Source organism: Diabrotica undecimpunctata, chromosome 8, assembly GCF_040954645.1.
Source record: "Diabrotica undecimpunctata isolate CICGRU chromosome 8, icDiaUnde3, whole genome shotgun sequence".
NCBI lineage: Eukaryota > Metazoa > Arthropoda > Insecta > Coleoptera > Chrysomelidae > Diabrotica > Diabrotica undecimpunctata.
In genome coordinates, this window is record NC_092810.1 from 55,179,219 (window position 1) to 55,202,960 (window position 23,742).

At 35.5% G+C, this 23,742-nt stretch overlaps 1 protein-coding gene across 1 annotated transcript in view; it reads right to left on the reverse strand.

The window, feature by feature from the left end:
- Positions 1 to 2,991: 2,991 nt before the first annotated feature.
- The window catches only part of LOC140447576 (lipopolysaccharide-induced tumor necrosis factor-alpha factor homolog), a 126,974-nt gene continuing 106,223 nt past the window's right edge, over positions 2,992 to 23,742 (reverse strand). The window contains exon 3 of the mRNA XM_072540303.1: positions 2,992 to 10,014. Within this exon, the coding sequence (XP_072396404.1) occupies positions 9,909 to 10,014 (106 nt within the window). The 3' untranslated portion in view covers positions 2,992 to 9,908. The remainder of the gene's footprint in view (positions 10,015 to 23,742) is intronic.

A 23,742-nucleotide genomic window follows, 5' to 3' on the forward strand; every position in this document is an offset into this window, starting at 1 on the left:
TTAATATGCGGCAGCTCATAGAAAAGGCCCGCGAATTTAAAATTCCAATAATAATCTGTTTTCTAGACTACCAAAAGGCATTTGATTGTGTGAAGTGGGAAGTTCTCTGGACAGTTCTTCATGAGATGGGAGTTCCAGATCATTTAGCAATATTAATTAAAAACTTATACGAAGATAACTCAGTTAAAATAAGAATTGAAAACCAGCAATCTGATACCTTCAAAACCAGCAGAGGTGTACGACAAGGGTGCATACTATCTCCAGACCTGTTCAATTTATATGGAGAATACATAATGAGGAACGCACTCGATGGATGGAGAGGCGGCATCTCCATTGCAGGAAAAAAGATCTCAAACTTAAGATTCGCAGACGATACAACACTGATAGCAACATCTGAAGAGGAGATGTCGAGACTGATAAAGAGAGTAGAAACCGAAAGCAACAAGTGTGGGCTCAAGATTAATAATCAGAAAACAAAAATCATGATTGTGGACCACGCGAATATCCTCCAAACAACAGGCGCCCTAAATCAATTCGAGAAAGTAGACGAGTTCACGTATCTAGGATCTTCCTTAAGCAATGCAGCCTCCTCCCATACGGAAATTCGCAGAAGAATAGGGATGGCCAAGAACGCGATGAGTCGACTGTCAAAAATATGGAAGGACCGCTCTTTATCCAAAAAACTCAAAATGAGACAGGTACGGACACTCATTTTTTCAATCTTCAGTTACGGTGCCGAAACATGGACAATAAAATCAGAGGATAGGAAAAGGATTGACGCATTCGAAATGTGGTGCTGGAGACGAATGCTACGCGTCTCGTGGACGGAGCACAGATCCAATCAGCCGATTCTCGAAGAGCTAAACATTCAGACCAGACTCTCCTCTCAGTGTCTTGCAAATGTTTTAAAGTTTTTTGGCCACATTGCGAGAAGAGACAATGACAACTTAGAAAGACTAATTGTGTGCGGAAACGTAGAAGGACGTAGAGGCAGAGGACGCTCACCTATCCGATGGTCAGATCAAGTACAGAAAGCCACTGGAGAGACGTTTTCCGAGTCCATGAGAGCAGCCCAAAATCGCAAGAGATGGAGAGAATTGACAGCCCACATTGTAGGAAATCACGATCCTCAGCAATGAGGAAACGACAAGATATATATATATATATATATATATATATATATATATTGAATAGAGTAGGGGATATTATGCATCCCTGTCGAACTCCAGATTTTAATTTGAAGTTTTTCGAAACCACATTATTACATTAGCAGTATTATTTACATATAGTTTTTGTAATAAATAGATTACATGTTCTGGAGAACCCATTTCTCTAAGAGTATGCCATATTTTATCTCATTTTACGGTATCGAAGGCCTTGGAATAGTCAACAAAGCATAAATATGTTTCTATGTTAAACTTTTGAGATTTTTTAGGTAATTTGACGAATATTAAGAATATGTTCTCGTGTTCCTCTACCTGCGACGAATCCGCATTGTTCTTGGGGAATTTGTGGTAAGAGAATTTATTTTAGTCTTTCATTGATGATGGTTAGAAGTACTTTGCTCGCGTGTGATATCAATGCTACTGTACGGTAATTACTGCAATCTGTCGGTGAAACTTTTTTATATATGGGAATAAACGTGAGTTTGCCCCAGTAATTTGGCCACTTTCCGGTATTCCAGATCTCATTGCAAATTGTTAGCATTACTTCCGTTCCTAATTCTACCATTTCTTTGAGTGTTTCAGCTCTTATTCCTTCTGCTTTTCTGAATTTTAGCTTTTTAATTGCCGCCTCAATTTCTAATTTCAATATTTGAGGTTTTTTTTCATAACTTCTTTTCTCTGTATTATTGTCTGGGTAGCTGTTATAGAATAGTATTTCGCAATATTGTTTCCACTGAATAATTTAGAGAAAAGTCATTGTTTTTCATCGTAGTTAAATATTTCACATTGGTACCTACACCCATGCACATACTCCTGGACACATTTCTTCCTCTTAATTTTTCCTCTGCTTTCATATTCCTCTTCTATAATGAAAAAAAAAAAAAATGGATAGTCCGGTGCAACAGGTAAACGGCATTTGGAAAATCAGAAGAGACTACGCGATTAATGAGTAGAATGAAGGGCACGATATTGTAAGATTAGTACCTAAATAAAAAGTCAGATGTCAGGACTGGGATATGTTCAGAGACATAGGAAGATGTTACAACGGAAGCCGACAGGAAGACGAAGGAAATGCAGACCCAGAACGAGATGATAGGATCACGTGGAAGACGACCTGAAAACTATGAACATAAGCCAGTGAAAGAAAACGGCACAAGAGAATTCTGAATAGCCAGACAGGTAAAGACCTATCCAGCTTTATGATGCCAACAGAAGAAGACTATACGCGCCTTTTAATTCTTCGTTAAACTGTGCCTTTCTTATGTCAACCTTATCTTAAGTGGATGTATCATCATCATCATCAATGGCGCTACAACTCTTCGTGAGTCTTTGCCGCGTTTACTATTGCCTTCCATGTTTGTCGATCCTGTGCCAGTAATTCCCATTGTCGCACTCCCATTTTCTCTAGATCTTCTTTGACTGCATCTTTCCACCTTTTTCTAGGCCGCCCTACAGACCTTCTTCCCTCTGGCCTTTCCCAGAACACATTGTTAATAAGGCGATTGTCTTTATATACTTTATATATATACTTTATATATATATATATATATATATACATATATATAGGCCAATAGACTCAGATGGGCAGGGCATGTGATACGCAGTAACGACAATCGCCTTATTAACAATGTGTTCTGAGAAAGGCCAGAGGGAAGAAGGTCTGTAGGGCGACATGTATGTACATCAGTGAATGTGCATTGATAATTGTATTATTTCCGTAACTTCCTCGTAGCTCTTATTTTACATAGTCTAGTCCAGCGAATATTGGCCAAAAGTTTATTAAATTTGGTTCCTTAATGAGGTTATAAAAAATAAAAAACACACGTCATATAAATGTTTTATATAAATAATTATATATTTTACAAAAAGTAAAACATTAAACACCCTTATTTAACATTATTGTTATCACATCAATTAAAATTAACTTTTCTTACATTTTTTTTGCGTTACCGACTAGTTACTAAGTTTTTTTTTATAGAAGTTAAAATAATATTGTGCTTAAATTATTTCGAACAATTACTACAAAAATGCACAAGGCAATAAATCTGTATTTTATGACAGAAGTTGATATTTCTAAATTTTGGAATACCTAATGTGTTTTTTACTAGATATATCATTTAGTGTCATTCTTTAAAGTTAACAAAATTCTATGTCGATTGGTGAAAAAAAAATCGTTAAAATAAATTTGTTTTTTGATACTTTTTAACTTTATTTAAAGTTACCGTTACGAAAACATACGCTAATATTATAGATATCAACTTTTGCTATAAAACTACATAAATTAGGGATAGTATAATGAAAATATTGGTCATACATTAGACCACGTTGTTTTTAGTTTAAAAGATATAACCAATCATCTTCTCAAAAAAATTATTTTTATCTAGAAATCATGGTATAAGCCTGAAAAATGATTTTGCAAAATTCTATAAAAATTTTACAAAGTTATTTATATTTATTAAGTTCTTATTGATTTAAAGATATTTTTTTCGTATTTTCTTAAATACTATCTCTCGATCATATCGTTCTTTTTCAGGAATACTGAAGCCTTTCGACATAATAAATGCTTCAAGAAATTGTTTTTAATTGCTATCATTTTATATTATTTTTAGGCGATACAAATATGTTAGTTGTACATAAAAGAAAATCTTAAATAAACTCTAACATTAGAGATATACTAAATAACTATAGTTAGGTACTCTTAATTTTCTTTTATCATAATATTCATCACTGGATGTGTTCCGTTGCATGTTTTGGCGGTGGAAAGAAAAGAGCTTTATGAGAGAAGAGGTCCAAACCTTACCGTGGCCGAGAGAAGACAGGAAAGGGAAAGGTCAGTTGAAAGATGGCAAGAAGAATGGAACAACATGGAAGATGTGGCACAGTGGACGAAAATGCTGATCCCGAACATAAGAGATTGGGTGGACTGTGGCCACAGGCGACTGGATTATTTCCTGACGCAGGTGCTCACAGGACACGGGTGTTTTAGGGCCTACCTCTATAGGATCGGAAAGGCTGATACAGATGAATGCCTATACTGTGGATACTCGGACACTGTGACACATACGATGTTAGATTGCAGCAGATGGATAGTGGAAAGGAACAGAATGGAGAGAGAGACAGGTGTGAATTTTGTTACAGTGAGAGAAATGATTGAGAGAATGATTTAAAATAAATTAGTTTGGACTAACATATACAGCTATATCCGTGCAGTGATCAAGAAAAAGTAAGAGGAAGAAAGACTACTGGACCAACGCTAAAGGTAAGAGTGAATGATGCTGAAAGGTGAAGCTGGAAAAGTGGGTCACACTGTATGAGTTAGAATGCGTGAGTCAGACTGTGGGGAAGGAGGAAATACCCATCTGGGAATGATGCCGAACTAGGAGCGATAAGTGTCTTCTACGCGCTACCTGGAACGAGACAGGGAACCTCCTTGCTGATGAATAGAGTGTGGATGCGTATGAATGGAGAATGAATGAATAAAGGTAGTGATTCGGAAGTGATGCCGCCCTTACAGCGGCCATTCCGCTTCCGGATCGCTGGATGACAAAGGAGGGTCTGGTTTAGCACGTAGGCGTTCGGCGTAGACTCGGCGACGAGAGGGCATTTTAAAGTACCTCGGGAATTGTCGCCGGGAGTACGAAGAACGAATCCTGCACTAAAGTTAGTCAGGCGGCGTCCTGGACTGAGATGTCTTTTGAAGATTCCAGACCGCGATTCCAGAAAAAAAAAATGTAGACCATCGGACCACTTTATTCTTCGTTTTCTAATACTGCGGCTTTCGACTGAAAATTTTTGTCCCTTCTGCCAACTTTTCTAACTTGCTTTATGAATATATTTTTTATTGGTTAACTATTTAACTCAGTGTATACCAGCCAGATATATCAAAAAATAAAATTCATATTTATCAACCAAATAAGCGAGTTCAAAATTAATAGATACATAAATATATGATAACACCAAACATATAAACATTGAAAACGAGGCGTAGACAGGCGATATACTATAACCTATCACCAAAGCTATTCATGACTGCTCTGGAATATGTTTTCGACTGAGATATCATACTACAAGAACCGCAATAGACGGTGAAAAATTTAATTACCGTATTTTTGCAGATAATATACTCCTACCGCCAAAAAACACAGTGAAGGGAAACAATTACGGAAAAGCAATGTCCAGGAGTGTATTGGATGGTGTTGATGACGATGATGCTAATAATGATGATAATATAATTAACAAAATAACAATAAATATATGGCTTTTTTAATTACCACTTTATCCATACGATAATTTTTGCAATAAATAATTAGTGTGATGCAACAATAAGATTCAGTATTTAAATCCTAGATTAAAAACAAAATCATGGTTATTAGTATCAAAACAAAAAGTAGCTTAGATATTTATATCATTTATATTTATATATAAATGATATATTATCTCTCATTTATATTTATATCAAAATTAAAGGAAAGACGTAAACAATTTTTGAGTCACTAGTTAAAAAATCGTTTTACATAATTAAACCATATATTATCATTATAACAAAGGAATCAAAGTAAATGATGGAAATACATATTTAGAGAAGATATTAGATACATGTTAGATAAAAGGAAAGATGTATGTCTAGAAAACGGTTACTGAAACTTTTACAAAAGTATTTGTAGTGGCAGTTATTGTATATAGGTTAAAAAAATTGGGAATATCCTTTTTACTTACTATTTTAAATTATATATAATATAATTTCAAATACGACAATAACTGACATACAATAAAGACACATAAAACGGAAGAATACTGGTGAACTAAAAAAAACAATTCTAAAATCTTGTAGATGTAACAAATCTTATAGATATAGGACACTGCTTTAATATTAAAGCCGATCTTCAGCAATGGGGAAATGCAGCACAAGAAAAAGAAAGTGTGATCAATATATTAAGATCATCCACCAAGCAGTTCTGATCTCACACTTATTTTCACTTTTTGAATGATTTTTGACCCTGAAAGAAGCCATTATTTATCTAAAGTTTCAATTTTACGTTTAACATTAGTATAATATTACATATTTTCTTACATCATAACAGGAATAAATAAGATCTATGACAGTAGAGAACTCGCATTTTTTTTTTCGAATGTATAACTAAAAATAATATCTTTTCTAAGACAGCTTATTTTTTATATCTTATTAAGAATCTTGTATTCATTCAAATTTTATCGAAATGTTATGTCGTCACTGCCCTATACGAGTAGCGTCACGTGTATGAAAAAATTCGAAACTCGACAACAAAAAATAAACAGTATTTTATATATTGGTTAAAAAAATGTATTAATCTCGTACTATAATAATTTTGCAAAGTGATTCGTAAATTAATTAAATATATAAAGTGATGGTTATGGTAGATCGGGGCAGAGCTCATTTGTGAGCCCTTCAGACACAAACCTCCTAAGACGGGTCCATTGTATCACTCCTATCATACGGATTAGGCCCACAAGGCCTAATCTTCAGCGTTTCTGGGGCCCCGGTTACTCAGGGCTCCGATATCTGCTATAATCATCAGGTGCTTTAAATCGGAGCTCTTCCTGCCATTTCTAACGTCTAATCCTTTAGTGGCCTCTAGAAAGTCACAAGTCTCTTTAAGCGAAACTCATTCATTTGGTTCGGTTGCATATTGGTCGGACCCAGGATCTACCACCTCTGGTAGGCCAGTGCCGGGCACTTCCAGAGGACATGTGGGAAAGTTCCCTCCTCCTCATTACACAGACGAAACCGTGGACCATCCACCAATCCAAGCAGATGAAGGTGCCGCCTGAGTCTACAGTCACCAGTAAGCATCTTCTACGGTCTAGAAAGAGAAGTTGGACTGTAAGACTTTTGGATAGCCCCACTATGTGGAGCCTAGCCTATACCTCCACAAATGGATCAGGAGTCCTGTAACCTTCGCAAAAGAAGCTCTTTGAGACTGCCTCGACCAGTACTGAAGGGCACCATAGTCACAGATATGGGTCCTATAGGCAGAGGGGTGCCTTGCTAGGGCGTCAGCCCGTTTATTCCCTTCCACGCCTGTGTGTCCCGGTACCCATTCTAAGTTAACCCTATTGGCTAGCGCAACATCAGCAAGCGCTCTCTTTCACTCAAGAACCAGCTTAGAGCTGACTTTGGGCGCTTCCAAAACCCTTAGCGCTGCTTGACTGTCAGAGCAGATAGAGACGGTTCTGCGTGAGCACACCCTATCTATTATCTCCTGCGATATCAGGATTGCAAATATCATGGTCTGAAATACTGATGCATGGGAGCCGAGAGCCTGGCCACATTCAAATTTTATTCCGCTACCGTATACTCCAGCACCTGCCGGATCAGTGCAGGCTCTCGTTCTGCACTGATGCAGAAATTGAACCAAGAAGAAGGATCAGAACTCAAATTGTGGCCATGCTGCCCTGTACCATAGAGAGCATAGGGCAACAATCGAGGGCCTGACTCCAAATGTCACAATGGCCAATCCGCCCATTCATTTCCAACAAGTATCCAGAGCAGTTAAGATGATAGGCTGCCATCATGACTTCGTGTTATACAATAATATGTAGAGGGGGTAAATTCAGCAGAGCCTTAAGAGCCGCTGAGGGAGTAGTCCTCATAGCTCCTGAGATACCAATATATGCCAACTGTTTGCATTTGGAGGTGAGTCAACCGGGCCTTAGCTGAAGCTAGTCTAGCCTGGGGTCACCACACAATGGTTTTCATTTAGCATACGCTAGTATAGGCTTTATCATGGATTGGTACATCCAATATAGAATTTTTTGACTGCAGATCAGATTTGATTCTAAAAGCTCTTCTGTACACCCAAAGCTGCAGAGGCCTTATTCACTTTGGCGTCGATATATTCCTTCCATGAAAGTTTAGAATCCAGGATCACTCGTAAGTACTTCACTTACTTGGAAATCGATAAAGCATTACCATAGAAAGTAAGCTCTCTGGTAGGTCCGATGTCCCTTCTACGAGTCAACCGAATCACAGTAGTCTTCTCAGGATTAACCCCAAGTAACTGCTCCTGGCACATATAATGTGATACTTCTATAAAAATAGACATATATCGCATAATTATAGTATTAAATTTTCTTTTTCTTATATTAGGCCCTTTGACCGGTTCTTCACCAATTTTGATCTTGTATTCGTAGTTGCTGACTGCCTATCTCGACACCTTTTAAAGGGTCTTCGTAGTGGTCTCTTGCCTGTTGGTTTTGAATCTCTTACTATTTGAGCTATTTGCTCTCTGTCCATTCTCGTGATATGTTAGTTCCATTCTCGTCTTATTTGGTTTCCCCAATATACTATGTCTGGTATGTTACAGCGATCTCTTATTCGGTCATTCGATATTCTATCTCTCAGTGTTTTCTCAGTTAGTGACCTCAATGTCTGATGTTCTCAATATTCTCTTGGTTTCCATTGTATCGGCTCTTGTTTCTATCGCATGTCATTATCGGTCTTACACTCATCATTTATATATAAGTACTTTCCCCTCTTCCAGCCTAATATCCTTATTTCTCCAGCTTATATTCCTCAGGTATCCTTGCACGTGAACCGCTTTATTTTCTAGCTTTCGGACGCTTTCTTTAAGATTTCTAAAGCTAGATACTTCAATGTATTCGAATCTAGAAATTTGTTAAATTATTTAATCGTTAATTACTATTTTGAATCTTTTGCTCCTACCAGGGATTTGGTCTTAACTGTTAATATCTTCATATTGTAGTTCTTCGCCACTGTGTTGAAAGTCTGTGTTATGCTCTGTAGGTTATCCTCATTATCAGAGATTAAGACTGCGTCGTCTGAATGGCAGATGATCTTTATTTGTTTTTCTCCCATCTTATATCTTTGTCCTGTAGTTTCAATCTCTTCTATGATTTTCTCCATTACTAAATCAAAAAGTCAAGCTATTGGGCTTAAAAAGTCAATCGGCTCAAGCTATCACCTTGCTGGATTCCCGAGCTGCTTTCTAGTTCCGATGTTCATTCTGCTTTTTTTCTTTATATTATTGTCTTCTAACCTGACACAATCGAAGACTTTAGTCAAATCTAAAAAGCACATATTGAGAGGCTATGAATATTTCGTCTATAATATTAAATTAAAACTTTAACTTTTTCATTCTGTAGGTAACTTTACAGTTTCATAACAAGATTGTAGGTACTTTTTTTCACGTTTTTAGGTTTAGCTGCTTTATTATTTTGTCTAGATTAAGTAAATAACGTACCTACATTACTTGGCATTCATTTATTTAACATTACTAGTTTTACTTTCAATCAATCAAGAGGCGCCGCCGTGCGTATAGAGCATTGACGTCAAATGTCATGTTTAAAAGAAATGTCATCAATTTAAATTACACTATAAAAATGCACTAAATTATTATTATTTATTTTGTAAATATATCGTTTAACCAATAAAATTATGTTATTAAAATAATTCTGTTAGAAATACTTTTCGATGTTTTATTAAAACAAAATATACTTTTACATTTTTGTACGAAAAAAATTGCATATTTTTGGTATTAAATGCTCTAAATTCTCTTCGTTATAAATATTTTAAGAATTATAGTTTACCCTTACCCTCCTGCTTATCGTCACAATCAAATAATATATACAATATGGCCTTAACTACTTTATTTTTTTTTATAAAATGTGATAGTTTTTTAAGTAATTTAAATATAATTTAGGGCCTGACTGTATACACAATGTTTTTTAAGTTGCGATTTTGCTTTATCGTTTGTAAGTTCCGAGATAGGCGCGACAATTGGGGCAGGTATGTGATACGTCTAAGCATTTATCTATGCAGCATGGGATCAGGCAGCAACCAAAGAAGCATCTGTAACAAAAAAAAATGTATTACAATTGGAAAATAATATATGGCATATTATGTAATTAATGACCGAACACGACGCCCGTTAACGGACTGTTAATGGGCGTTGGACGGAATATGTTTTATGTTTCTTAAATAATATATTGAAAACTTTATAATTTTTCTTGTAATGTCACCATGGAATCATAGGTCTGATTTCATTACCGGTGATTTAATTACGGCAATTTAGAAATCACCGGTAACTACCATTCCTTGCTAACTTCGATAACTGTAACCAGTGACCAGATAATCAGTTACCAATTTCGTCACCGTCTCACACAACGTGTTAAGATTGTTATTCACGGTGAACGAGATCACGGTGACTAATATCTAGTGATATAACAACGGTGAAATACGAGATATTTCATGTTATTCTTCTTCTTGTAGTGCCTATCCGTTTCGAATGTTGGCGACCATCATGGAAATCTGTACTTTGCACATTACTGTTCTAAAAAGATTTGTAGTTGTTGTGTTGAACCACGTAGGTAGATTCTTCAGCCAGGATATTCTTCGCCTTCCTCGGCCTTCTACTTTTCCCAGTAAAATTAATTGCAGCAACCCATATCTTTCGCTGTTACTCATGATGTGATCGAGATATTCGATTTTGGCTGTTTTTCATTTTATACTTGAAATAATAATTATTTTTTAATATAAAATTATATAAGTATAATGCTCCTTAATGTGCTTGTTTTTGTTTACAAACCTGTATAAGTTCGTATTTCCTGTTTAGTAACCTTTTCTTCTAATATCGGTACTTAATTCTACAAGATATTTTTTTTGTATTTTCATACCCACAGTAATTGGTTTTAAATTTGTAATTACCCAGTCTAGAAATGAAAAATGGTCGATTTCACGAGAAAATTTATTACAGGTATCCTATAAATTCCCATCAGAGAAGTCTAGTCATAGTTATTGAAAAATACGTATTTTACTGTCAGATTGGCTTTATTTTGTTTCCAACCATTTTACATTAAAATTTGAAAACCTTGAATTATCCATGTCTGTCTGCCCATCCGTTAGATAGAATGACAAATGAGGTATCGAATGAAAGCAGAAAAATATCTTGAGGTTCAAAAACGGCTGTATGTGTGCTTTGTCGATTATAGAAAAGCCTTCGACCGCATCAAACACGGAAAATTGATTGAGGTGCTAAAAGAAGTAGGGTTGGACGGACACGACATAACTATCATAAGTAATACATACTGGAACCACACAGGATGCGTTCGAACAGAGAACGGAAACATCAAGTACATCAACATAGAACGAGGAGCGCGTCAAGGGTGCATGTTATCCCCCTTATTATTTAATGTATATGCCGAACATATAATTAGAGCTTCTCCTGAAGATCGCCCTGAAGGTGCCAGAGCCAATGGAATCATCATTAACGATATAAGATATGCCGATGACACCGTAGTATTAGCAGAAACAGAAGACCAACTAAAAATCACAGGCTGGGCTTGGACATTAACTTTTCCAAAACCAAAATGCTGGTGTTCCACAAAAACCCCCATGAAAAAGTTACACCTAACATATAAATAAATGGTATCACCCTTCAGAGTTCCCAAAGCTTCATATACCTGGGCAGAGAACTAAATAGTCAACTAGACCACTCAAAAGAAATTAGAAGACGCATTGAAATAGCAAGATCTGATTTCATGAATATTCGTAAAATGCTCTGTAACCCCAAGCTATCAGTCTCAATAAGCTTGAGAACACTAAAGTGTTATGTGAGGTCTCTATTACTATATGGCTGTGAGACCTGGACATTAAAACAGTATGACGTCAACAAATTAAATTCATTTGAAATGTGGATGTACCGCCGAATGCTAAGAATAAGCTGGACCAGCAGAACTACGAATGAAGTACTGAGAGCAATGAACACACGCCCTCATCTGGTCAATACTATCAAAATTAGAAAGACGTCATATCTAGGACACATAATGCGCCATAGGAAATTTGAGCTGCTCCAAGTAATATTAGAAGGCAAGATTGAAGGTAAAAGGGGCATAGGACGAAAGAAGAAATCTTGACTACGAAACATCAGAGATTGGACCCACACAGGAGGAAATGAATTAATTCATCAAGCCCAGAACAGAGAGAAATTTGCCATATTGATCGCCAACCTCAACAGAGAAGGCACTTAGGAGGAGAAGGAATCCTTTTAATGGCTTTTTTCACCATGAAGCGACGTGAACCGCTGACTCAAGCAGATATAGAAAAGTTCGCCAATAATTTTTATTATGATTCAGAATTAGATGATGTTGAAGATTCATTTGTTAATAGTGATAATTCTGAAGATCCAAACTATACAGATAGTGAAGTTTCTAGTGATCGATATCCTTCTGGCAGCGATTCTGAAGAATCAGATTTCGAAATTATTGAATCTGAAGATGAGATAAATAAGCAACAAACTTTAGAACGTGAAGGTAAGGAAAACAATGAAGAAATGATACATACAGTGATTGAAAATAGTAATAAAAAGCCAGACAATAAAGGTGAAAATGTAGAACAAAGTATCAAAGAAAGAGGGGAAAGGGATGAAAAAATAATTTGGTATAATCTTTCAAACTATTTTGAACCCAGATAACCATTCCTCCTAAGAATGTTCCTGTAATTCACAGATAAATTGTTCATACTTTTAGTCCGTTACAAGTCTTTAATAAGATATTTCCGCCAAATTTAAAGTCTTTATTGTGGATTGTACCAACGAGAGAATTGATCTCTACAGAAGAGAGAAGACCACACAAAGAGGAGCACAATACACAGATGTTGGAGAATTTATAATCGAAATAACATTTATTATGTGTATCAACCTCTTCCTCGCCTTTCTGATTACTGGTCTTCAAAACCTTCTATCGGTAACAAATTTATAAAACAATTTCAAGGAATAGGTGTTTGGTGCTTCTAGCTAAATTGTACATGACTCACCCGAAAAAGCCAGAAAATGCTTCAAAAACCTACTATACTGACGACCTTGTTTCTTGCTTTGTAGCATGCAGAAAATTCCTTAAAAACTATCTTATATTCAAGTATAAAATTAAATATTTCTCCAATTCTCTGTTTACAAAAACTTGTTCGAGACGCAGTCACAAGAACTGGCAGTAAAATAATTCATATATTACGTCTTAGTTTTATAATTCTGAAAGCAAGCATGATTCAAGGTCAAATACCGTGTTTAACCAGAATTTTGGACTGTTCCATGGTGTGGACGGGAGAGTGAGGACGCGAAGAGAGAAGCGGTGCGATACAGATCGATCGATGGTTAGTTTGAAAAGGGTAAGGAGAGTGGGCAGACGTCGGTGTGTAGTTTGGAGAAGCCGGCAAAATTTGTGAGAAAACGTGATTATAGTCCAAGTAATGTGTCACTTCAGATCAGAGTAATCACTGTTTATTGTTGTGTGCCTTATCTCATATGAGAGATTTGTAAGATGGCGTTTTGCAACAATTTTGAAGGATAACAACATGTTCCAGTTTCCTGTTTTTTTAAGTAGCCCAGTCTGAAGTTGTATCCAGTGCCGCCCATTTCAACCTCAATCCTCAATGTCCTAAGAAGCGTTTCAGCATAATAATAATTCGCAGAGTGAGATGTAGTTTTTTTGTTCCAGTGGCAGAAATTTTAGTAGGTCCAGTTTCCAACCCCAGAAATCATTTAAAGTAATTTAGTGAAAACCAGGACGGAAGAACATTTTCTTTCCTCCAACAGGAAGTTTCCTCGAAGCGGCGTCCCATTTCAAATAGCTAGAGGGAACTCTTGTGTTTTGTTTTTCTGTTTGTTCCAGGAGATTCATGTAATTACCCATTTGTTTCATTTTTTGTAGTTGCCCCAATCTAATCCCATTGCCATTCAACTTATCCACGACCCAGCTACTCCAAATAAACCCTGAGCGCCGTTCGCATAAGTTTCGTTTATTTTGCTTGCCCTATCTCTAATCCCAATAATTTCTATCCCTAATTTTCAACCCCTTTTAATAATACCCTATGTGGTAGGCACAATATTTCTACCTATACAGGTACAGCTCTCGTCAAAGTATTAAGGGCGGAAGCACATTGAAACAATATATTCCGAACAAACCTATAAAAAGAGGAATAAAGACATGGGTTAGATCCGACTCTGATACAGGTTATACATATAATATAAATATTTACAGTGGAAAAGAAATACAAAAATTTGAAGGTACCTTAGGAGAAAGAATTGTGCACACATTCAAGTATGATAAAAGATAATAATGTCTGTACTGTAACGTACTGTAAAACTACTTCACGAAATCAAGTTTCCAGCTATTGGGACTGTCATAAGGACCAGAAAAAATATGCTTCTCTTCAATATTATTACGAAACTTTTGTATAATATAAAAAATTCTTCATTGATAAAATAGTATGATTTTGTTTTCTGATTTAATAGCCTAATCAAAACAACACCTGTTAAGCAATTCACAGTAGGTAGTCTACGTACATATATGAAACAGCGCTGAATGTAGGTTTCAAAACATTGAAATAGATAGGTGTATAGCCATACCTGTCGATAGAAAATAAATCTGAGACTACTCTGAATGTTTAAGTATGACGTAATGATGTAATATCGTGATTTGACATCAGTGCCAAGAGTATCTTGTCGCGGTGGGCAGGTAGCAGAGAATCAATAAGTGTGGGTGGGTATATTTTTAGAATGTGAATTTGGGTTTAGGATATTTTAATTGTATAGTAAATAGTGCTTCAATTTTTGCGAAAAACGGTAAATTAATGAAACATTTTTTGCGCAGATTTAGTTGTAATCACAAAAAATTACCCTAGCCTAAAAAAAAATAGGTGAAAAAATATATTACAGATATCTGATCATTTTAAGTCATAAGTGGGACATAGTTATAGGAAATAAAGTGCGAAAATGTTGTTCTTTACATATATAATTTTTGGGTTAGGTATCTTACCTAGTAGCATTTTTATATTGAGAAACTATTGTGTTATCAAGAGACGGTTAATTGGAATTATCACAAGTTCAAATCCATCAATAATTTTTGTACTATTTAATAAATATTAAATATCTTGCAATAATGCATGTAACTAACATTATAACACTTTGATAATAAGGCAATTATATGTCATACAGATTTCTCCTCATATTTTGGAGTAGGGCTGGTGTAATGTTTGCAGATAAATGAAGTATTTTTGCCCTTAATTCGACTAGGCTTGTGGCCCTTTCAAACTGATGCCGATAAATGTTTTCTTTGAGAAAACCTCAAAAAAAGAAATCGTTAGGCGCTACGTCACAGAATCTAACGGGCCATTTAATTGTACCACGTGTACTTATCAGTCGATCAGGAAACGTTTGATTAAAGAAGTCAATAGTTGCTCTAGAGTTGTGAGCCGAACACCCATCTTGTTGGAAATAAACCTCCTGAAAATTTACGGGAAGGCGTCGAACAGCCGGAATGATCTCATTCTGTAAAAGTTGTAAATATTTGGGCCCGTTTAGGTTTTCATCGATAAAAAATGGACCGATAATATGGTCGTCTAACATCCCAGTCCAAACATTTAACTTTTGCGGATGCTGCGTTCGCACTGCAACACTGTGGTGCTTATTTTTCCGAGAATAATACCTTGCAACGGATGGATTGTGTTTTTTATGTAATGAAAATGAAAATTCGTCAGAAAATAAAATATTTTTTAAAAAGTGTACATTTTCATTCTGTTTATCTAACATAATTTCACAAAATTCCATCCGCCCAAAGTTATCTTCTGGAAACAGTTCTTGTGTTGGTTGTATCTTAAAACAGTGATACCCATTCTTTTTGAGAACTCGCTGGACAGTTCGAGCATTCACGTTAACTTCTTTAGCAATTTGTACACTATTGCAGGGTTCACTAGCTTCCACAAAAGCACAAATATTAATATTCCTGTTTTGACGCTCCTCATCGACAGGTCTAACACGTGGTGCATTACCTTCATGACACTTTTTACAACTGTTTGGACATCCCGAAGTTTGAAAATGTTTAATGGTTCTATGGTGTCTATATAATTGTTTGGGAAAGTATTTAGTATTTATTTTCATATATTATCTTCTTCTTCTTCTTATGCCGTCCCCATTAACGGAGGTTGGCGACCACATTTTTAAAAGCTTCTCTGTCTTTTGCAACGTGGAATAATTCGTCTACAGTCATGTTTGTCCAGTCTCGAATATTTCGCAGCCATGACTTCCTCTTTCTACCTATTCCCTTTTTGCCATCGACTCTACCCTGCATGATGACCTGCAGAAGACTATATTTATTATGTCTTAGTATGTGTCCAAGGTATGCAGTCTTGCGTACTTTTATTGTTCTTAACAATTTTTTGTCTCGACCCATCCTTCTCAGCACTTCCTCATTGGTGACCCTGGCAGTCCATGGAATTCTCAACATTTTTGGACTTTGAACTTTGGATATACCGGAGAATGTTAAGAATTTCATGGACATATATTATATTTAATATTTTTATTACTGTATTATAATATGATCTTGTTTAATTATATATTCTAAGTAGGTATTTACTTTAAAGGATTACAGTATATTATTTTTCTTTTATTCAGTAAATTCTTATTGTTAAACTGGCTATCACATAATGACTTCTTTTTAAGTTAAAATAAATTCACTCGCCTTTGTCATTTTTGCTAACTACGTCGCAAGCACAGAAAACGCTGTAAAATATCATATTTCTGTGAACCATTTAGTTAAATTATCGCCATTCAAAAGAGCAATACAATAGAGTTGATTTATGGGGATGCACTTGCCCTACGAACCTACGGACCACTTAAGAAGGGTGGCCAGAGATTTTCTGGCTATTTTATACCAAAAAAAAATACTTTTTAAATCGAGACAGCGTACGGAAAACAACTCTAGTTTATCGGCGACGTCCTTTTTCATGCCTCGGCGACGCGCAGATAAATCAATTTCTAAATATTAATTATTCTTTATTTAATATTAATTTTTACAGTTCGTTTATTTCATTTTACTCTGCGTTAATTTATGACGACAAACATAATATTATATATTTTACTGCCACAAATGTCTTTAAGTCTTAAACAAAGGAATTAATTGAAAATTATTCGTACCTATTTACAGAAAAAGTTTAGCTACGACCACACACATGCCTCCATAACACTATGTCATTTAATTTAACCTTCTATCAATCTTTATTAAAGTGTTAATTAACGCTTTTAGGGTTCTGTAATTTTTACAAATATTTACTAATTATCTCCTGTTTACAGTTGCTCGTTAGATGAGTTCATTATTTAATTAGTTTCCGTACTCTTACGCTTCCCTCAACGTCGTTTTTAATTGCCTGTTTTATTTATTAAAATATGTATTTATTTTTAAACAATACTATTGTTATCCAACAATAGGATTATGTATAAGAAGTTTTGAAATCACAGTTTTTCTTAAAAACAGTTAACTTTCGATCGTTTACAAAGGTTTAAAATTATATCAACAGTTTAAAAACTACACTTGAGTGCAAAATAATCGACTCAAAAGCGATATTTGAGATTACACCTTCTGTTTCAATGCAAGAAGTATGAAAATAAAAAAATGTTATGTGCAAACAATAACTTTATTATTAAACTTACGAAAACTGCTATTGCATTATTTGGAAGACGCATTATAAAAACAATACGCAATAGAAACAGAGTTTTCTAAATATTCATCACTGGAACTAACGCAAAAAAGACGTTATGAACAGAGAAATCATCAATTACAACATGAATTTTTTAATTATTCAGTATTAGGTATTACCACTCCTACTCCTGATTACACTTTCCAATCGATTTCGCATGAATCGGATGACTTTTCTAATAAATTCTTGAGGCATTTCTTCCAATTCATCATTAAGCGCAGCTCTCAATTCTATTATGCTCCTTGGTGCATGATTTCTGTTCCGGTCCCTTCGTTTAAGCTCATCCCAAACATTCTCTATTGGATTTATGTCCGGGCTTAACGCAGGCGAATTTATTGTAGGTATACCGATCTCAGAGGGATAGGTGGTGGTGACTCGTGCGATGTGGCATCGTGCATTATCGTGCATTAAAATCACCAATAAATCCCGCGTATGAAACCACATGTTCCTCCAAAATCTCTCTGATGTTACGATCTGCCGTTAAACCTCCTCCACGTCCTCCACCAGGCACGAAAATCAACTCGGTTTTCCCATCCATAGAACTGCCTGCCCAAAACATACAAGAACCGCCTTCATGACACAATTTCTCGTATACAAAATTGAGTAAATCAACGCCTCTTGCCGTTGCCATGTAGGTAGATCCTACTTTCATCGGAGAATAATACCTGACTCCATTGATAGTCGTCCCAATCCAGATGTTCGCGAGCAAATTCTAATCGCCTTTGCTGCAGTTAGCTTGGGACCCATAGCTGACCTTTTTGGTGTCAGGTTGGCTGCCGTTAGTCTCCTTCTGACTGTCCAAATGCTGGTCATCACACCTTGGACCTATCTAAGCTCTTCTTTGAGTTTAGCACCACTCAAATGTCGATTTCTCAGGGATTTCGATACAAGAAATCGATCATCTCTCTCCGTTGTTATTCGTTTACGGTCTCCTCCTTGTCGACGTATATAATCAGCAGTATCTTGGTACCGACAATACACTCGGGACATAGCAGATTGGCTTAAATTTTGTCGATTTGCAACGGCCCTCTGGCTCAGGCCTTCTCTCAATAATGCTACTGCTTGAGTTGCGATGACGGATGTGGTATCCATTTTTAATGCACTTGCAAACTTAAGTGACTGATGTATTAGTGGGTTGCTATGGAAATTGAACGCGTTAAGTCGGTGCATGTCGATTTCAATGAGTCAAATTCTGATCCCCTCTCTACGTGTTGCATTATTTATTTGTAATGCGTCATCCAATTCACCAAAAAACAAAATTTTTTTAAAACTCAATAATGAGGTTAATGATTGTACACAAAATATTTTTAAATTTACACTTTTTAGATTGAAACAGGAGACGTACTTTCGCAAAATAATTTTGAGTCGATTATTTTGCACTCAAGTGTAGTACTGCATTAGTAATACATTTTTTCTCCATTTAATTCCTAAATAAGTTTTTTTGCTACTTAATTTGCAGCATACTTCTTAAATGTTAGTGAATGTAATTTACATAAATGTAAAAGCTCTTTTTTGAATATTCCTTCTTCTACTTTTATTTCTTTACTTATTAACCAATCCAAGAGCTCTTTCTTTTTTGCAATTAATGTTGCGTAAAGTCTATTCGGTGAACTTATATGGGCTTCGGATGAAGTAAATATACAACAATTAAGCTGACCAACTAAAAAACAATATTTAGGGTAATACTTTAGGTGGATAGCGGCAATTGACAACTCAAAAATCGTAGGAAATTGACTGATTTAAATTTCATAACTAAATAACACACATCTTCAAATAGAGGTCTCTACAATAAATAGATCTCTACAATAAACATAAATAACATTTAAATATTATAACATCGCATTGAATTTTCAACAAACAATTTACATTAATAACTACATTCCTATCCTAGTTGTTAATATCACTCTTCCCGTTAAGAACTTTCCCGATAGTCGTCAATTAGTGCAGTAAAGTTGATGATCACCTGTCTCCAGATTACCATAACGGAGTTTTACACTATGTTTTCTCAAAAAAGTTTTAATAATCCTTGTATCGGCACGTAAGTAATATTTATTTAATTTTTTGCATTCATTTATTTATTTAATTAATTGGAATTTACACTTAATAAATTGTACACATATAAAATTGGCATAATTGCTATATATTTTGTACCAGACAGCACCCCTTATTGTATTTTCAGCATTAAGTTTGCATGTACCGTTGACCTGAGGATGCATAGAAAATGATACTATGCGAAACCGGTCGTAGGTGGTAGAATAAATTGATTGTAAACCAAAGTCTCAGGTTCAATCTATTACCCAGTTATGCTAGAGGTAGACTTAAGGAAATGAAGATTTGAATAATAATTGAATTTCACAAGCAAAACAAAATATATTGATTTGTGTTGTTTATATGGCGGATGGTGTTAAAGGTTTAAAAATGTATTTGAAAAACAAAACTGTCTAAAAGTGAATTGTTAAAACATTTGACCTGTAATTACAGTAGTGAGGAGGAATATTTGGAAACACATACATCAAGTTTGTAGCATTTTTAATTAAATTCTTTGGTATATATTGAAATCCCCTCGTATATGTTAAAACACCGAAGGATATTTTCAATGTATGTCTGTTTCCTATCGTACGTATTAAAACATCGAAATATTCTTTCAATCCTTTTTGCGTCGACGAGTTGATAATAAACACATTTTTAAAGTTTGTTTATATATCACAGATGCATATTTCCTCGGTATTTTTTTATCGTTAAGCCGCCTAATATTGCGCGTTAAATAAATATTCCTGTTTATAGGTTTTGTTTTTACCAAGTTGAGCGAATGCATTTTAAAGATAATTACATCACTCTCCGTAAAGCCGCTGTCAAGAGAAGTTGGTTTCGTTGTCCGAATTTAGCTTCAAATTCGTATTGGATTTTCGTTTTTCGCCTTTTTTTTTCATGGGAAAATGTCTAGCAGTAAGTTTTATGTGCAGTTAATAAGCGTTCGATAGAATAAAACATGACGAACTGATGAAAATATTAAATTCAATTGGTCTAGATAGTAGAGATTGCCGTATAATAAACAATATCTATTACGAACAAACTGCAGCGGTTAGAGTTGGGGATCAGTTAACAGATGACATAAAGATAAAAGGAGGTGTGCGACAGGGATGTATATTGTCCCCATTATTGTTCAATACATATTCAGAGCACATTATGAACCTAGCCCTAGCGGACATAGACGAGGAAATAATTATAAACGGAGAACGATTGAACAACATAAGATACACTGATGATCCTGTCATTTTTGCAGACAGTCTTAAAGGTCTGCAGATACTTGTCTCCAGGGTGGCAGAAGTAAGTAGCAGGTTTGGGCTTGATTTTAACATCAAAAAAACCAAATACATGGTTATAAGCAAAAACAGGATACCGCCTGGTCAATTACTAGTTAACCAACAACCTATAACACATATCACCAACTTTTGTTATCTGGGTGCAAACTTAAATGAACTGTGAAACCAATGACGGAAATTAAGATAAGGATCGAGACGGCAAGATCAGCTTTCGTCAAAATGAAAAAAAATCTTTAACAGCCACGATATAAAATTGAAAATAAAAGTTCGTTTACTTAAATGGCGTGGAGACATGGAGCTTAACTGAAGCATCACTGAAGAGGCTCGAAGCATTTGAGATGTGGTGCTATAGACGCATGTTGAGGATTTCCTGGATAGACAGAGTTACCAACGAAGAAGTACTACATAGAATGGGTAAAGAGCCCGAACTAGTCGTAACCATAAAACGTCGCAAACTAGAATACCTGGGCCATATAATGCGCAATGAACAACGATATGACCTACTTCGGACCATACTTCAAGGTAAAGTGCATGGGAAAAGAGGTTCAGGACGAAGAAGAATATCCTGGCTGCATAACCTGCGAAAACGGTTTAACTTAACCACTACCGGACTTTTCAGGGCAGCAGTCAACAAAGTCAGAATAGCCATGTTAGTGTCCAACATCCGTAACGGATAGGCACAATAAGAAGAAGAAATAAGGTTTGAAAGATTGGTCATTGAGAACAGACGCAGTGTGTTTAGTCGGAAAAAACCGGCAAATTTGTTGAAGAAAAAAAAGTGATTTATACTCAATGTAATGTTTTAGTTCAGATAAGAGTAATCACCGTTTTTGTTTTATGTCGTCTCTCACCTAAGAGATTTGTATCTAAGAGATTTGCGGCGTTTCCAACAAATTTGAAAAATACCCACATGGTTCCAGTTTTTTAAAGAAGCAGATTTTCGAAGTTTGTGTCCAGTGCCAACTTCAGCCTCAATTTGTTTGTTCTAAGAAGCCGTTTTAGAATATTTTTCACAGTTTGGAGATGAATTTGTTCGTGTGGCAGACAGTGTAAGTTCAGTTCTAACCCCAGAAATTTTAGTGAAAACCAGGTAACTCTTTTGTGTTGATTTTTAAAGGAAAAATAAACATAGACTCGTCGCTCTCCATGGCGGCGTCTTACCATCCTACGATCATCATGCATTCCTAAACAGAATCTTAATTCATCGCTGAATGCTACATTACGCCATTTTGTCACCCAATGCTGCCGTTCTCTGCACCAATTCAAACGTTAATGACAGTGATCCGCAGTCAAAGGAAGCACTAGTCGTGGGCGGAATAAAACCAGTCCAAAGGCTCGAATGCGACGATATAGTGTACGCATACTAACAGGTCTATCTACTACTCCAAACCATTGGTCAGCAATTTGACGCGTAGTAGCAAAACGGTCTCGCAGAGCAAGTAATCTAAAGCGCCTATCTTGACGCTCTGTGGTACGCCTCGGTTGACCAGTAGGTCTTCGTCGTGTTCCTCTACCTTCGTTTGTCCACACACGACAGACACGCATAACCGTCATTGCCGTACATTTAACGCGACGGCCTATTTCGCGATACAACAAACTCATATCTCTATACGCAATAATTCTACCCCTGTCAAAATCGCTTACATGGTGGTAATTTTGATGTCTTCGAACTCGAGGTATTTTCTTACACTGAATACAATTAGACTGAGGAATAAAAACTAAAAATTTCTATACAAACCGGTTTTTACAAATCGGTATCTTCACAAAAAAATTTAAAGGTAAAACTTTATTTTTACAAAAAGTAGAAAAGATAAAACATTGATATTGTTATCATAGCATGTTTTAAATGTTGTCATTCTGTTGCCAAAAAATTAAGTTCAAGAATTTATTCCTTCTAGATGTAACACTTCTAATGTCATTGAGTATATCTAAACAGACAGAAATGTAAAATTTAAGTGAAATAATTAAATTTTTAGTCACTTTGAAGTCTTCGTCACTGATTTATGGCATTACGTTGAAAATTATCAGAAAGCTGTGCCACATAATCTGTACTATCAATAATTTTCAAACAGAGTATAAATACTTAGGTATTTGGAATCATTGTATTTGCTCATCAGAATTCCTTTTTATAAAAATCAACAGTTTCTGCCTCATAAATTTTATTTTGCGGATATCTTCCAAAACATATGTGCTTACAATGTTGTTGCCAATACATACACCTTTATTTATTTACTTGACTTGTCGGACCATTACTGCTGGAACCTCTATCTCCCAGATATTTACAATTATGCTGACTCAGCATACATAAAACTCGTTAACTAAAACTTTATTACAAATAATAACTGATGCAATGGGCAGCAGTCGTGATTCATGATGAAATCCACGTAATTTTCAAAGGAAAAACAAATTATGATAAAAATATTTCATTTAAACAATTAAGCTGAAAAACATAAATATTAGGATACAATCAAGGAACTTAACTGAAATCCTTTTTCTTTTTAGCGTGCCTTATCAAGCCCTCTTGGCATTGGCGATTAATATAGAAAGATTATCCCTGTCTTGATCTGTTCTGAACAGTTGTTTTACTCTCCATATCCCAGTGCATTATCTACATTTTTCAACCACGGGGCTTCTTTCCTACCGATTCCTCTGCGTCCTTCGATTTTACTCATCATAATTTAGTTGAAGAATATTATACTGTTTCCCCGCATTATATGTCCAAGATAAATAT